The 15,078-nt window shown below is 39.4% G+C and overlaps 1 protein-coding gene across 2 annotated transcripts in view; it reads left to right on the forward strand.

The window, feature by feature from the left end:
* Positions 1-15,078, forward strand: part of WDFY2 (WD repeat and FYVE domain containing 2) — a 170,568-nt gene that overhangs the window by 50,386 nt on the left and 105,104 nt on the right. For both annotated transcript variants that reach the window (XM_084879439.1, XM_084879440.1), the window contains one exon: positions 12,274-12,341. In XM_084879439.1, the coding sequence (XP_084735565.1) occupies positions 12,274-12,341 (68 nt within the window). The remainder of the gene's footprint in view (positions 1-12,273; positions 12,342-15,078) is intronic.

A 15,078-nucleotide genomic window follows, 5' to 3' on the forward strand; every position in this document is an offset into this window, starting at 1 on the left:
ACACAACTCAATCCAAGAATTTGCCTGGATCCCTTGCTTAACAGTGTGGAGCTACTATGAGTTGGGAGAGTGGGGCCAGGGAATTCTGTGAGGGGATGGTGCCAGTGAGGCTTGGGGAAGGTGGGAGGAGTGGCCCCTGACCCAGAGCCACACAAATCAGTTTGCCCCAGACTCTTCCCTGACCTCAGCAGGATGGGGCCTGGAGAACAGAGGGTGGGGTTTGAGGATTCCCGATAAGGGGCAGATGCCAGTCAGGTTCATGAAAAAGTGGGGCGAATGGCCCCCACTCCAGCACCGCACCACTCAGTCACTGACACCCCCGGAGTCTGCCCAGATCTCTCTACCCTGTCCTTAGCAGCTGGCTTCTCAGCAGCGAGTCCTGAGGATGGGGCTATTGCATTCCCCTAGGCTGATGCTATAAGGAGGGGAGTGCTCCACTCAGGAAAGATGAATCTGTGATACAGAAGAGTGACCCAGCACAGGAGTCCCAGCAGCTATCCCATTAGCTCTCTCCCCAGAGCCACAAACCCCAGTCTCTTTACACAACTGCAGTCCGTTCTCCCGTCCTCTGTGCATTGGCTCTTTAGGAAGGTACCTTTTTCCCTAGCAGACTTCTGTCTCTCCCTGGCATACAGAATTCCCACTGACTTTCTCAGCTAGATGCTATGTGGGCACCTTTTCCCGGCTCTGGTGCTCTGGGCTGGAGAGTCTGTAGGGGGGTTGAAATCTTTGCAGCTGAGATGTCCCAGCTGAGATCTCACATCCATGGGAGTGAGGCCAGCTCTTTTCACACCTCCACCTTTCCCACTAGTCTTAATATGGCTTCTTCCATAAATCCTGGGTTATATGACTTCGATTCAGCTAGTCTTCAGTTGGTTATTCAGATTTATTGTTCTATATTTTAGTTGTAATTCTAGTTTGGTTTTGGGAGAAGGTGAGTGTAACATTTACCTAGTCCACCACTATTTTGGATCCTTCCAACCTGGAAAATGGGCCTGTTGCAACACTCTTTTATGAATAGCTGAGACACTAGACATGGAAGAACCTTACACGGTAATGAAATGCAACAACAGAGGCTATTAATGCCAGGTACCACATGACTCTTCAATCTTACCAGTACTCTTTTATACTTATTCATCAATGACTTAGCTATTGCTTATGTGCTGGTGTCTCTCACATCTTAATTTTCAGCTCAGGTCTTGCTCCTGGACTTCAAGTTGATAGCCCTAACTGGATCATCTCCAAACTCTGCAAGTGCAAATGAAGTCAACATTGTCTTCCAAAAAACTCACTTATTGATAAATGGCACGCAGCACCCTACATCACTGTCCCGGTTACTTCAGGGTAATGAGACTTATTCCAGGTGTACGGGCAGAAAAAAGAATTTTCCTCCCACATTTCTAACTTCTTCTGCTGGACTAATAATCAAATTAACAGTAGAAAATGTCCAGATTTATTATGTATATACATATGGAGCTTCCATAAGAATATGAGATATGAAGGCACATTGGGCAGTTGAGCCGTGTCTGTCCTTCTGGACAAAGGAGGGGAAGTAGGGGTCTGGGACTTCCAAAGGAAAGCGGGCAATTTCCTGGTTGATGAGTAAGAGCAAACATGGAATCAAACAAACTAACTTGCTTGGATCCTTCCTGTCTGCCACACTTAATTCACAGATTCTGAGGCGAATATGCTAAAGTTTCCTTCCTGAAGCAGGTTTATTTGAATTCCTTGAGGCAGGTAAAGGGGAGGGTCAAACGTTCTTTCTGAGTCTTTTGTTTCTGAAAAATAACCAGCTTAAAATATTCAATATCTCAAAAGGCATATTTTGGGGTGGCAAACTCTAGTCCCTTTCACAGGCTTCTCCCAAACAAACAAATTTATGGTTGGTGAGTGGCTGCTTATCCTCTAACAGCTCCCCATTGTCCTCAAAGTGAAACCCATCCTCTTCAGCAGGGCGTAGGAGCCCTAAGTGGCCTCAGGCGGCCCGCTGCCTGCTGCTTTGTCCCGCTTGTTTATCATTGTTGCCACCTTGCGCCCTCCCTGCTTGCTCTTTCCTCCCTGTGCTCATGCGCTGCTCCCCTGATAGGAACATGCTACCTCTCCCTCTCCCCCTTTCCTCTGGTAAGTGCCTCCGTACCTGTATTTCCGACACCATCACCTCTGGGAGGCTTTCTCTAACATTTCCTAGCCCAGGCCATGCAGACTACTGGGCTGAGGGCTGCCTGGAGGAAGATATACCCATTCTAGTTAAGACTGTAGCTTAGGAAGGCATTGGATTCGATTCCTTAGAGGGAGTTTGGGTGGAATGGGAAATAGCATGGTAATATCATTCCCTTATTTAAATATATATATATATATATATATATATATATATTATTGATTTTTTACATAGAGGAAAGGAGAGGGCTAGAGAGCTAGAAACATCGATGAGAGAGAAACATCGACCAGCTGCCTCCTGCACACCCCCCACTGGAGATGTGCCCACAACCAAGGTACATGCCCTTGACCGGATTCGAACCTGCGATCTTTCAGTCCGAAAGCCCGCACTCTATCCACTGAGCCAAACCAGTTTTGGCTCTTCCTTATTTATTTAGGGATGAAGTAAATGCTGGAGCTGTAGAATAAAGGCTTTATAGTTCTTTCCCATTATCCTACCCAGCACAGTGTAAAGATACTTTGCTATCAGCCCAGTTTCTTTGCTGCCATGTCAGCACAAGGCCTCTGTGCAGATGTAATTAGAGAATTTCCTGATGGTGGACAGATGGGAATTGAGTGACTATATAGAGGGATTTTAAAAAAAAAAAACTTTATTGTTGAAAGTATTACATATGTTCCATTTTTCCCCCCATTGACCCCTGCTAGCCTGCCCCAGGCCCTCAACTGCCCTATTGTCTGTGCCCACAAGTTATGCATATATTCATACAAGTTCTTTGGTTGATCCCTTCCCACCACTTACCCTCTGAGACTGGACAATCTGTTCCATGCTTTTATGTCTCTGGATTTATTTTGTTCATCAGTTTATTTGTTGATTAGATTCCACAGATGAGTGAGATCATGTGATACTGTCTTTCTCTGACTGGCTTATTTCTCTTAGCATAATACTCTCCAGGGACCTTCATGCTATCTAGAGAGGGATTTTTGACCGATTCTTTTGAGCTGTCACAAATAATGAGCACCACCTTTGGACATGGTGTGGGGCTTGGCCCTGGGTAGATGCCAACTATGATAAAATGTGATTCCTTCTCTGATTTTATTTAGAGCTCAATGAAAGAGCAAACCAGCTCTGATCATAGTGGATATTTGATAAATGCTACAATTTATCTATTTTTACCTTGAAAAAATTTTTTAGATTTAAGGAATAGTATTTAAGGCTGATATTTAAAAGTAATTTTTTTTTTTTTTACCTGTTGACATGTAGTCAGCTGGGTCCAACACAATAAGATTATGCTGTTTTCAAAATAGCCCAGCCACTGGCTTACCTTGCCTTCCTATTTTTGAAGTGAGCATTGCTTCTCTCTCCCAACTCTCACAGTGTCTGTTTCTGCGTGGTGTTGAGAGCTTGAGGGAGAGGATGAGGCGGGGAGAAGAAAGCAGGACCCCACAGTGGGGGCGGTGCGTTGTATGTGGTCCTGTCAGGCTTTGTGGCGGGGTGAGTGTAGCTGCCCTGCATTTCAGCTTGGCCATGCATCTTTCTTCTCCAGTACACTGACCGCCACTGGCTTCACGATGGCTTTTAATCACAGCTGTGTTTTTTTCTGAAATTCCTTTTAAGGAAAAAGATTTTCACTCATTATTAAAAACTTTTGGTTTTAAGAAAAATTAATACATGCTTTGTATAGTGGAATTTACATTTATCTAGGAAATTCCAGCCATCCCAATTGTATATTTAATCTCTTGGATGCAATACCTTTTTTCTTTTTAAAATTGCCATTATTCATCTAAAGTTAAAGGAACAGATACTTTTCTTTAAATTTTTATAGATTGTAAAAATTATCAATTGTTCTAATGTTGGTGTAAGGAAGGTAGTATACTTATTTTATTTTTTAAAGAGATTATTTTCCTTTCTTTTTTAAAAATTGGTTTGAGCGAGAGAGAAACATTAATGAGTTACCTCCCGAACATGCCCTGACCATTTCAAACCCACAACTTGGGTATGTGCCCTGACCGGGAATTAAACCACACACCTGTGGGAGTGTGGGACTTTATGCTCCAGCCAACGGGGCTACACTGGTCAGGAAAGAAGAGTACTGAATTTAAAATGTAACTAGTGAGCATCACTAGTTAGGGCAAATTACTAGTGAGCATCACTAGTTAGGGCAAATTACTTAAGTTCTATGGGCCTTAGACTTTCACCTCTAACGGATGATTTTGTTTCATAGGGCTATTTTAAAGATGAAATGTATAGGCAAAGTGTTTCAGGGGCTATTTCTATAGAAAAAAATTACTATTATTAAAATTTAAAATTAATATTATCCTGCCACTCTTTGACCTATATAACTATTTTTTTAAAAATCTTAAAGCAGCAGTGGCTGGGTAGCTGAGTTGATTGGAGTGTACATCTGTGTACACAAAAAGGTGAGGAGTTCGATTCCTGGTCAAGGCACATACCTAGATTCTGGGCAACCGAATGATGTTTCTCTTTATGTGTAAAACGAAAGGGAAAAAAAAATCAGTGGAAGCATCCTTAAGTGAGGATTAAGAAAAAACACTAAAACAAACCTGCACTAGTTATATTTATGCATAACACTTCACAAATTTGTGCATCATCATTGAGCATAGGCTGTGCTAATTTTCTTTGTATCATTTCAATTTTAGAATATGTGTTGCGGTAGCAAGCACGAGGCATACTTTCTTTACTGGGATTTTTAGAAACACTAATGTATATTTTAGTATATTTATATACACCAATATATAGGATGTCCCAAAAAATGTATACAAACTGTATAGCTCAATTGATGTTGCTTTCTTTTCAAATTTAACCCATTGGAATTAATAATTATTTGAAGTTTGTATATAATTTTGGAAATACTCTGTATATAAGACATATATTCATTTCTATGTATATATACACTGAGTGGCCAGATTATTGTATGTATACACACACACACACTAGAGGCCCAGTGCACAAAATTCGTGCACGGGGGGGTAGGGGGTGGGGTTGTCCCTCAGCCCAGTCTGACCCTCTCCAATCTGGGTCCCCTCAAGGGATGTCCGACTACCTGTTTAGGCCTGATCCTACCGGATCAGACATCCCTCTCACAATCCAGGACTGCTGACTCCCAACTGCTCACCTGCCTGCCTTCCTGATTACCACTAACCACTTCTACCTGCCAGACTAATCACCCCCTAACCACTCCCCTGCCAGCCTGATTGATGCATAACTGCTCCCCTGCCAGCCTGATTGCCCCTAATGCCCCCCCCCCTGCAGGTCTGGTCACCTCTAACTGCCCTCCCCTGCAGACCTGGTCTCCCTCTTCCCCAACTGCCCTACCCTGCAGGCCTGGTCTCCCCTAACTGCTGTCCCTGCAGGGCTGGGTCCCCTGCAACTGCCCTTTCCTGCAGGCCCAGTCGTCCTCAACTTCCCTCTTTTGCCAGCCTGGTCACCCCTAGCTGGCCTGATCACCCACAACTGCCCTCCCCTGCTGGCCATCTTGTGGTGGCCATCTTGTGTCCACATGGGCAGCCATTTTTGACCACATGGGGGCAGCCATCTTGTGTGTGGGAGTGACAGTCAATTTTCTTATTACTTTTTTATTAGATAGGATAGAGGCCTGGTACATGGGTGGGTGCCCTACAAGTTGTCCCGGATCAGGGTGGGGGTTCCCTTGGGGCATGGGAAGGTCTGGGCGAGGGACCTATGATGGTTTGCAGGCCGGCCACGCCCCCAGCAACCCAAGCAGTCTGGTATCTGGGATGGATGTATCCTCTATAATTGAAACTTTGTAGCCTTAAGCGGAGGGCAGGGCAGGCCAGGGCAGGTGGGAAGCTTGGCTTCCTCCATTGCCAGAGGAAACCCAAGCCTCCTGCTCTCTTCAGCTTCATGGCTGCCACCATTTTTGTTGGGACTTATTTATCTTCTATAATTGAAACTTTGTAGCCTTGAGCGGAGGTCAGGGTGGGCAGGAAGCTTGGCTTCCTCCAGCTCCTTGGCTGCTATTATATTTGTTGGGTTAATTTGCATACTTGCTCCTGATGGGCTGGTGGACATGGCTTGTGGGTGTAGTAGAGGTATAGTCAATTTACATGTTTCTGTTTTATTAGATAGGATATATTAGAGGCCTGGGGCATGAATTCGTGTATGGGTGGGGTCTGGCCAGCCTGGCCTTGGGGAGGAGACACGGTCGGTTGGCTGGCCTGCCTGCTGGTCGAACTCCTGGTCAAGGGAACCTTTTATTATATAGGATATACACTGAGAGGCCAGATCATTATGCGTTCAGAGATCATAATCTGGGCACTTAGTGCAGCGTTTTTCAACCGCTGTTCCGCGGCACACTAGATGTTGCCTGGTGTGCCGTAGGTGCAGACAAGACAAGAATTTTATAATTTTTCACTATTTTGTTTACTTAATATTTCATAATAAAGTAATTATAAAATACTTTCTTTGTGTTTATTTGATTCCTATTCAAGAGAATTACTTTATATATAGTCAATATAGGCACAGAGTTAAATTTTTTAACATTTTCTAATGGTGGTGTGCCTCGTGATTTTTTTCATGAAACAAGTGTGCCTTTGCCCAAAAAAGGTTGAAAAACACTGACTTAGTGTATATCAATATCATAAATTTATAACTGTAGACCATTTGAATGGCAATTACATGTGAAGCTATGTGCACATAGGTTGTTATACTACTGTGATGTTAGATGAATCAGTGCTCCCCAAGGCCAGATATAGAAATTATAAGGTGGTATGTATCATATATCTTGTATATCGTGCATGTCAGGTACATTATGTATATCACATGTCATATATATATATATATATATATATATATATATGTATGTATGTATATATCATCTTATACTTTAACTGCTGTAAAGGAGGAAGAAGAGAATGTATTTTGGGTAGGCAAGCAGCAGTCTGCTACCTTGGACTACCACCTACTTTTATTCATCCAACAAATATTTCTCATATCCATATTCCATACACTCTGCCAGGTTTTGGGTAGACAATCTTTATCCTCATGCTTATTTTGTAGTAGGAGAATCGTATAATAATTATGTTTACATGCATATAGATCACATAACAGATTGTGGTAGTGCAATGAAGGAAATAAGTGAAATAGTAATGCCATCCCTCCAGAGTCATTGCTTCCTAATCCTTATGCCCTTTCCTACCTTTCCTACATGGCCTTACATAGATATATAATAGCTCACAGCTCTTATCTCAAATCCCTTATCTCTAATCTTTTAATCATATATTTATTTATCTACCCACGTAGAATTTCTGCACAATGCCTGGGACATCACAGATGTCTCAGTATATGTTAATGAAATGCATAAAGGAATGGATAAATAATTTACAGGACACCTTTATAGATTGAGTATAAAATACCTTATATCAAGGATTAAAGTGTTCAATATGTTGACAAAGCAGGAAAAGTATTGGATCTTGAATTTTCCCATGCTATGGCTGATTAATTCATTTTTAAAAAATAGTGATGATAATGACAATGATGTTTATTGGCAAAACTTGAATGCTTGCTATGTGCCTGTGCCCTCTCACAATCCCTGCAGGCCCAATCCAAACTCTCCTTTAGTTTTAAATGTTCTATTTAATCTTCGCAACTACTTCACATAATAAGTTATAATTATATTTCTCATTTTTCATTAATTAGGAACTCAGTCAAAGACACATCCAATATAAATGTTAAAAAGTGAACTAATGACTCTCACCCATAATCTAGTTTTTTTCCAGTATTTCTCTTCTCAGTGAGTGACAGCATCATCTGTGTATTTGGAAAAACCCAAAACTTAAGGAAAGACACTCCTTCCCTTCACCTTGTCTATCAGTTAACATTTATTCAGATCCTGGTAATAAAATCTACCTAACAGTGGCTTAAGGTAAAAAGGAATAAAATTATTTCACAAACAAATCTAAAGTTAGTCTAAAGGTTGTTTCATCAGTTTTGTTATTGAGGCCTGGCTCTTTCTGGCTTTCATCTCTGCCATCTTCAGTGCATTGGCTTTTGTCAAGCTTGTTGTCACATCACTGAAAATGATTTCCTCAACTTTAGGCAAAGCCTTTATTGATTATTTTTTTTTTAATTTTTATTTGTGCTGAAATTTATAATAACATACAATTAACCACTTTAAAGTGTATAATTCATTTTGATGTTAAGTGCTTGCATTCATAGGGTTGTGCAACCACCAGCTCTCTAGTTTAAAAACTTTTTCTTCACCCCAGAACACTTCATTACCCACTAAGTAATCACTCTCCATCCATCCCTACTGTCATCCCTTGGCAACCTCTAAACTGCTCTCTGTCCCTATGGATTTGTCAATTCAAGACCTTTTATATTAAAGGAATCATCCAATATGTGATTTTTTTTTTTTTTAAATCTGGCTTTTATTTAGCATAATGTTTTTGAGATTAATCAAAATTTAACATATATCAGTACTTCATTCTTTTGAATGGTCATTATATATATAGACTAGAGGCCGGGTGCACAAATTCGTGTAACAGTGAGGTCCCTTGGCCTGGCCTGTGGACATTCCCCAAGGGGTTCCAGGTTGTGAGAGGGTACAGGCCAGGCCAACAGACCCTACCGGTGCACGATTGGGGCTGGGGAAGGACCATGGGAAGGCTCCAGGGCATGTCTGGCCCATCTGGCCCAGTCCTGATTGGCTGGACCCCAGCAGCAAGCTAACCTACAGATCAGAGTGTCTGCCCCTTGCTTGTCAGAGCATGTCATAGTTACCATTTGAATGGTAGAATGGTTGCTTAGGCTTTTCATATATATATATATGTAGATGTTGTATTTTTATTTTCTTTATCTCAAAGTATGTTCTAGTTTTCCTAATGAATTCTCTTTTATTTATTAGTTGCTTAAGGTTATGATGTTTAATTTCTACATATTTGTGATTTTTTTCCAGTTTCCCTCATCTTATATAATAAAAGGGAAATATGCAAATAGATCAAACAGCAGAACAACTGAACAACCAATCAAAGTGTAATTTGCTAATGATATGCTAAGGTTGCTTGACTGATCACTATGACGTGCACTGACCTCCAGGGGGCAGATGCTCTGACCGGTAGGTTAACTTGCTGCTGAGATTCGGCCAAAAGGGACTGAGCAAGATGGGCACCTGGAGCCCTCCCATGGTGCCTCCCCAGCCAGATCAAGCACCAGTGGGGTCCCTCAGCTTGGCCTGCACCCTCTCGCAATCTGGGACCCCTTGGGGAATGTTGGAGAGCTGGTTTCAGCCCAATCCTGCAGGCCACTCCCCTTGGGAAGGCACCAGAGGCAGGGCTTATGGCTGGTGAGCACTGCTATGGCAGTGAGAGCCTCTCCTGATTGGGGACTGTTAGGGCACGAGCCTGTGGCAAGCACAGTGGGGCTTGGTTGAACGGGAGCGGCAGGTAGGAGCTGCAGGCAGCATTGGACTGCGGGTTTTGGTCCGATCCCTGCAGACCACCCAGAGGGACCCCACCCGTGGATGAATTTGTGCACGGGGCCTCTAGTTGATTGTAGTGTTTCATTTATTTATGATCGGAGAGGATATTTTCTATGATTTCATTCTTTTGAAGTATATTGAGAATTGTTTTATGGCTTAACATGGCCTGTTTTGGAGAATGTTGCATGTGCACTTCAAAAAAAAGTGTGTTCTGCTTTCATTGGGTGGAGTGTTCTCTATATCTGTTATGTCTAGGTGGTTTATAGTCAAGTCATCTATTTCCTTTTTGATCTTCTATCTAGATGTTCTATTCATTATTGAAAATGGTGTATTGAAGTATCCAATTATTATTGAAGAACTGTTGATTTCTCATTTCAATTTGTCAATGTTTACTTGATACCATTTTTTACTCTGTTTTTTGGCACATACATATTTACAATTATAGTAGCTTCTTGATGAATTGGATCTTTTGTCAATTCACGGTGTCCTTCGGTATTTCTTGTAACAATTTTTTACTTAAAAACATTTTGTGTGTTATTAGAATAGATCCTCTAGATTTCTTGTATTTCACATCTTTTCAAAAAATTATTAAGTTATTAGAGTGACATTTATTAATAAAATGATAGGTTTCATATGTACAGTTCTATAATGCATCATCTGTATGTTGTAGTTCACAACCCCAAGTCAAGCCTCCTTCCATACCATTTATCCCCCCATTATCCTCTTCTACCTGTTCCTAATACTCTTTCTCTGGTAATTACTATGGGCCACTGTTCCTACAACTGCCTACTACAGGAATAGTGCATGCATGATGGTAGCTACTAGCAAAACATGAAATTCACTGGCATACCAGCTTTTTACTTCATCAAGCATTCCCTTGTGTCCTGCGAGTATGTAGCTAGACTTTAGAGTTTTGTATTTGTTTTGTTCTTAAATATTTTTTATTGATTTCAGAGAGGAAGAGAGAGGGGGAGAGAGACAGAAACTTCAATAATTAGAGAGAATCATCAATTGGCTGTCTCATTCATGCCCTACACTGGGATTGAGCCTATAAACCAGACATGTGCTCTGACTAGGAATCAACCATGACCTCAGGGTTCATAGGTCAAAGCTTAACTATTGACCCATAGTGGGAACCTCCAGGAATCAGACCCTACACCAAATCAACTGTTGAGATCACAAGAACTGTCAGAATCACTGTTGAGAAGGCAAGAACTGTCAGAATCAAGTGATTCTGATAGTTCTTGCCATCTCAACAGTTGATTTGGCGTAGGGTCTGATTCCTGGAGCTTCCCACTAAGCCATATTTATGATGTCACTCCTGCATTCATTCTTGTTGAGGTATTCTCCATATTAAAATGTAATGGCATATATTATAAAAATAATTTAAATGAGGACTGATATGTGTGTAAATAGTATATGTATCAAATAACTTCTTACAAATCACTTACCATTATGCCTGTCCTTCTCAAAAATTAGGATAGTTGACGAGAAGGATGGGATTCTGTAAGTATCTGTATTGTTACTGTATATCACTACACTGTATCTTGTGTTCATGCAGAGATAATGACATTTATTTTGTCTGTAGTCAATCTAGTCTTTTTCCTAATATTTCTTATAGATGACCTACTGATTAACTGGGGAAAAATCTAAAGTATTTAAAACTTAGTCTATGTAGTATGAAGACTTAAGTATATAGTTTGTTTAGGTAGTGTTCAACTCTCTGAGGAAAATATGTACTTTCTTTGTCTTATTTTTATCCTGGATGATTTAAGAATATGGAGTGTAGGTGTAACATGTATGTTCATATATAACCTTCTAGCATATGAGTGGAGAACTGCTCATTTCTCTTTGATGTCTGCTACTTTCTGTGGTCTATGGAACACTGTCCCTTTACCTCTTAGTTGTGTTTGTTTTGGTGACTTGTGCAATGGCCCACTCTTGACTACTTTTTTCTTTCTTTTGCTCCTCCTCTCTGAGCTCTCTATCTGGCCAGCTGGCCTGGAATGTCACTCATAGCTTTTGCTATAGGATTTCATTGTTTCATGGTGGGCCCAAAGACTGGTTCTTTAGCTCAGGAAATGTGATTCTCAGAGCTTATAATTGCCAGGCCATGCTTGGAAGAACTGTCTCTCAAGACTGGCCTGGCCTGGACTGGGCGGTAAGACTATGTAATTTACTACGTATTTACTATGTAATCCTTCTCCGTGTGTCAGATACTGCATATTGCATCATTTTATCTCTTTGCATTTCTTTCAGTAGTAAAACCTAGTAGCTCCCAAGCACATGAATGTTTCCAGCAGACTTGGGGGGGAGGGGGAATCATAAACACAGAGAGGCAAAACAACAACAAAAATAATAATAATTTTCATTATCACCATTACATGTGCTTATATAGACATATGGGGATATTTCAGGAGTCATATATAATTCTTAATGGATACAAGCCTTAAATTTAGGATCTATAGAGAGGCATATGTGGTATATTCGCATATATGTATATATATTTTATATAGTTAATATATATTGTGTATAGTTAAGATATGTTTCATATAAATATGTATATGTGTGTATAATTAACAGGTCTGGTTTCTATCAAAATTTTCCTAGGACTAAAAATACTTATTTCAAAACACTTTTTTTGTTGTTGTTGTTACAGGACAGTTCGCGTATGGTTAAAGAGAGATAGTGGACAATATTGGCCAAGCATATATCATATGATGCCTTGTAAGTATCTGAATTTCTGTCTAAAAAACTAAACATCTAAACATTGATTTCAATTCCCCTTCCTTCTGAGATTGCCTTCTCTGTATTTTCTTCTTGAGTAGTGATGCCTGTGGTTGGGATTATCAATGGAAAGTACCACAGTAAATCACTGTAGATTTTCTAAAGCTCTCAGTATGTAAAATAAGAAATTTGTTCTGAAATTGATTATATATGCATAGTTTCTGAATGAGATTATTGGAAGGACTACAGCATATAGACTGATTACAGCAGTCTCACTCTGTTCTCTGACATTTCATTTAACTTTTTTGTAAAGTACTTCCTGAGACAATTTAAAGTTTTGTCCAGTGATTATATCTGTGAAGTAAATTTGTCCTTGCATTGTAGTTATGTTATTTGTTAAAATTCAAGACATTTAACATTGAACATTCAGTTCTTAAAAGAATTTTCTTAGGATTGAAACAATCTAAATGGAAGTCAACCTCATTTCCCCAAGATCTTACATGAGAAATATGTCCTTACACTGATAAGTAGCAAATCTTTCAAATATACTTTAAGAAAAAGATATGATTGATTCTTAGATTCTTATACTGATAGATATTCCCTTGTAGGGAGAGAAGACTTAGCTCTCCCAAATAGGAACTTTCTTTTCAGTTAGTATTTTATCATTAAAAAATAATGAAATTTGGTCGTCCTATTCCATTTTGCTTTAGTGTAAAACCATTATTTTCATTCGTCATCAGTTATATTAGTAAACATTTTCCTTATTCCCCTTCTTTCAGATCTTAATTAAAATTGATATCCTAGAAAAATCCCTCAGATTTGCTGTTCGGGCTCATATACCCTCTGGCTTGCTGCAGTTTGCACCTTTTTTCTTGATACAAGTATCCCAGTTTGAGAACTACATGCTATAAAATATAACTAAAATAAATTCATGCTAAATTGTAGATGTGATTATGTTTATGCCTCTGGCAAAAGAATACTGTAATAACATAAATAACAATTTGCCTGATTATGAACAAATGAATTATTAAGGATGTGATGGCTTTCTGTGATTTTGAAATTATCTTTGAGGTTTTATGTGTCTCTAGAATTTTGTGTCATAACCACGGAGCTGAACAAAGTACTCAACCCTACATTAGTGAAGAAGAAACTTCTTATAATTCTGAATACTTACATTTGTCTCTTACCTATTGTACCTCCAGCAGACACCATTATATGTAAAGGTGATAATGGGGACTTAGGTACAAGGAAAGGGAAATGAATTCTCTGATTGATTTTTTTCTTGACTTTTAAATGGTATGAACCAGTCTGAGCAGTGGTCTTGCTTTTTTATCAGAATTGTTACAACATCTCACTGAAAGAGACGGGGAAGGTCTATAATCCAAAAAATTGAAGTTGATCCCAGAGACTGGTCATTTCCTTGACTGCAAAGGCAGAGGAGAGGCAGAGCTGGGCAGAATGGTGAAGGCTTGGGAAAGCAAACAAGAAATGTACTTGAGATAAACATTAATAGGAACCTCATGATGACACAGGATCCTAAGCAATAATTTATAGAACCCCTTAACATATACACATTCATACACATTTAAGTGTCATTCTCTGATGCTCTCTTTATTTAAATATCACTGAGAATACAGAAGAAGCCTTGAGTTGCATTTTCATCATTTATTAAGTTGTCTGCAAGAATGGCTAAAAGGCTGCTGCAGCTTCTGCACCTGGCAGAGGTGCTCAATAAATAAATACTATTGAAGACTTGAATCTGTTAGTAAAGATGAGTTTCCCTGAGGACATTATTGTAATTTTCATAATGACTGAGCACAGCCTTCTAATCATTTGCATACTTTACCTGTGGTGTTCTAGTATAAGGAGTAAAAAGGGATTACTTGGACATTAAAATGGAGCCCGTAGACCAGCAGCAACAGGATCACCTGAGAACTTATTAGAAATGCAAATATTGGGTTTCAGTCCTGATCTTCTGAATCAGAATCTGCATTCTAAAAAGATCCCTAGCATCTTACAGTTTGAGAAGATTGTCTTGTGGCAATTTATACATTTATATGAACGCATGTAAAGCCTCAGACATATTTGGTGTTGATTTGCAAATACATAGGTAAAAGTATACATTCTAGTCAAGCATTTACTCTGTACCTACTATATACAGACCATCAAGCTAGGTGCCAGGATTTGTAAAATGAACAAGGCATACATATGGTCAAGATGATATCTATAATCTTTTGTTAGATGATTCCACTACCATGGAGAGATAAAATAACAAAAGACTGTGTTCTTTATAATTGGTCAGAAATTTGCTTTTATGTCCCTAGGAATCATATGCATTTAGATAACATAGTCACTGATGTCTGAACAAGAATTTAAGTTTTGTTTAACTTGCAAGAGGCATGATTTTATTTCATAAGGAAATATGCTACATTTTTGGTTTATTAGAAAACATGAAATAGTTTTTCATTTCCAACAAGTTGTTTTACAATCCTTTCTTTTTAAAAGTGTTTTTGTCAATATTATCCTTAAATGACAGATATGTGATATTAGTTATAAAATAAGTGAAAAGGTACAGTGTATCTATTGTAGATGCTGAAATATGGACACCACTCAGTGGGCATGATCACATTGTGTGTTTATAGTAGTAACCAAATTCCAAATAAGACAAAATATCTTGTAGATATAATAATGGCTTATTTTGTCCATTAAAACACCTTTTAAATATAGTATTTGTCAT

This window comes from Pipistrellus hanaki, assembly GCF_964339955.1.
Source record: "Pipistrellus hanaki genome assembly, chromosome: 3".
Lineage (NCBI taxonomy): Eukaryota > Metazoa > Chordata > Mammalia > Chiroptera > Vespertilionidae > Pipistrellus > Pipistrellus hanaki.